Source organism: Notolepis coatsorum, assembly GCF_963971535.1.
Source record: "Notolepis coatsorum genome assembly, chromosome: 10".
In the NCBI taxonomy this organism is placed as follows: Eukaryota; Metazoa; Chordata; class Actinopteri; order Aulopiformes; family Paralepididae; genus Notolepis; species Notolepis coatsorum.
In genome coordinates, this window is record NC_140174.1 from 27,042,134 (window position 1) to 27,044,612 (window position 2,479).

General features: G+C 52.1%; 1 protein-coding gene across 1 annotated transcript; it reads right to left on the minus strand.

Moving 5' to 3' along the window:
* Positions 1-1,066: 1,066 nt before the first annotated feature.
* Positions 1,067-2,277, minus strand: LOC311235882 (somatostatin receptor type 2). Its single transcript, XM_084323409.1, has one exon. The coding sequence runs from the start codon at positions 2,267-2,269 to the stop codon at positions 1,250-1,252; it is 1,020 nt and encodes a 339-aa protein (XP_084179535.1). The 5' UTR covers positions 2,270-2,277; the 3' UTR covers positions 1,067-1,249.
* Between the last annotated feature and the right edge of the window lie 202 nt (positions 2,278-2,479).

Here is a 2,479-nt window from a genome sequence, read left to right on the forward strand (position 1 = left end):
CTCGTGAAATTACTTTACTCAAAGGCAGAGGAGGGAGAACACGACTCTGTTACCATTCATTCTGCTGTAGAGACACACAGCACAGGAAGCGAACACATGTCATTGTCTTGTTTGTTCGCTTTGTCGACAATTGTTCGTATCAGTTCCCCTTAATTAAGCCTTTCACTACCACACTACAAAGAGTTAACCCTGTCACTGCAGGCGGTTAACCCTTTCACTACCACACTATAAAACGTTAACCCTGTCACTGCCACACTGCAGACGGTTAACCCTTTCACTACCACACTACAGACGGTTAACGGTGTGTGTAGTGTGGTAGTGAAAGGGTTAACCGTCTGCAGTGTGGCAGTGAAAGGGCAAAAGAACACAACTTCCAAGTAGACCGCCAAAAGAGTGACATCTCCCAAATGACCACAGTTCATTTAGAGAGAGAGCTCGTACGGGGGGTCAAGGCGGTGAATCCGTTACATAATCACACGTGCACACGTACATGCATGCGCACCCACAAACTCATCCTGACCCCAGCTCCCACACTCCTCGTCCTCCAGAAGACGCAATCCCGCCAGTACGAGTAAATGAGGCGTTCTTGAGTCAACTGTTCCTTTCGTGTGCGTATGTGCATGTGTGTGTGTGTGTGCATGTGTGTGTGCGTGCAGGCTGGGAGTTGTTCTTTGTGTGGGTCTGGTCAGAGGACGTGGACCCACAGTTATCTTGTTTACACACTACCTGTCCACACCTCGTCACTCCTCCGCTGTCCTGCCTGCCTCGTTTCATTAGTCCCGGAAAACCCTGTAACCAGAGTTGTGATGGAGCGGGGCCACCCAGCGCTGTCATTTATTACAAATCAAATTAGGGAGCAAGTCCGTGGGGGGGAGCATGGGTAAAAGTCTCTTACGAGAAGAACTCAGAGGGGGGGGGGTTTGTAATGGAAAAAATTTAGTTGCGTAACATTTGAAAAGGATGAATAGAAGAATATACAGCCTTTTCTTTAGGACAACTTTGTGTCCTTTAAATGTCTGTACCAAAAATATTCAAAAAAAAATCAATAACGGCTTCTCACACCGGAGGGCAAGCGGTGTCCCTGGATATACAAAGTTATTTATTTTACTTATTTATTTACCGTGTCTGAGGACTGAAAATCTTTCACATGAGCCGGGCTTTCGGGAATAAACTTTCGGTCTCGAAATTATCGGTCTCTAATTATAAGTCCAACCGCGATGACAAAACAAGCAGATTTCCTCTCCTCCCTTCAGAGTATGTTGACATCGCGCCCGCCGGTGTCGTTCAGGTCGTACCGCTCAGTGTCCGCGTTGCAGGACACGGCGCCGGGAGACTGCTTGCCCGGGCAGAGGAGGGTGCGGAAGTGCCGCCGGAAGGTCTCGGAGAGACAGGCGTAGAGGATGGGGTTGGCACAGCTCCACGAGTATGACAGCAGCACCACGAACTCGAAGCCCCTGGCGAAGGCCAAGAGGTAGGACCGGGACAGGGAGCAGAAGTTGAAGGCGTAGAACGGCATCCAGCACACCCCGAACACCACCACCACGGCCACCACCATCTTGGTGACCTGCCTCTCCAGCCGGTGGCTCTCGTGCGTCGGACACCCGGCCCGGAGCCGCTGCGACCGGAGCGTGCGCAGCAGCGCCGCGTAGGACACCGTCATCACCAGGAACGGGAGGGCGAAGCCGAGGATGAAGGTGTAGACCAGGAATCCCAGCCACCAGTCGGAGACCATGCCGGGGTCCAGGGTGCACAGCCCGGTGTCGGCGGAGAAGTGAAGCGCCATGGGCAGGACGGGCAGAAGGGAGAACAGCCACAGGAAGGCCGACACCACCTTGGCACGGTGCGGCGTACGCCAGCGGGCAAAGCGCATCGGGTTGACCAGCGACATGTAGCGGTCGATGCTCATCACTGTGAGGCAGAAGACGCTGGTGAACTGGTTGATGCCGTCCAGCACCATGACCAGCTTGCACGCCAGGTCGCCAAACATCCAGTGGTTCCGGTAGTTCTGGATGGCGATGAAGGGCAGGCCCACCATGAAGAGGCCGTCGGCCAGTGCCAGGTTGAAGATGTACACCGTGGTGGCGGAGGCCATCTTGTCCAGTTTCAAAATGGCGAGGATGACCAGGGAGTTGCCGGCCAAGCCCACGATGCAGACGGTCAGGTAGAGGATGGCCATGGAGATCCTGAAGCTGTCGAAATGGAATGTGTGCGCGTCATTATCGAAATAAGTGCTGTTATAGTCAGTTTCTGGGAAAGATGAGGAGTCCATTTTGCCTCAGTGGGTCAGAATGAATAAACTAGATAAATAGGTGGAAATAGAAAAAATTCCAAAAGTACATTCAGTAAAGACAAATAAACCGTGCGAGATTCCAGACAGCTCAGAGAGAATGTTTCTGGGAACAGCTTTCCGGTATCCACTTGACCCCCTCACCACAGAAACACCACAAAAAAAAGTTAAATAAAAAGAAAGAGAATAAAA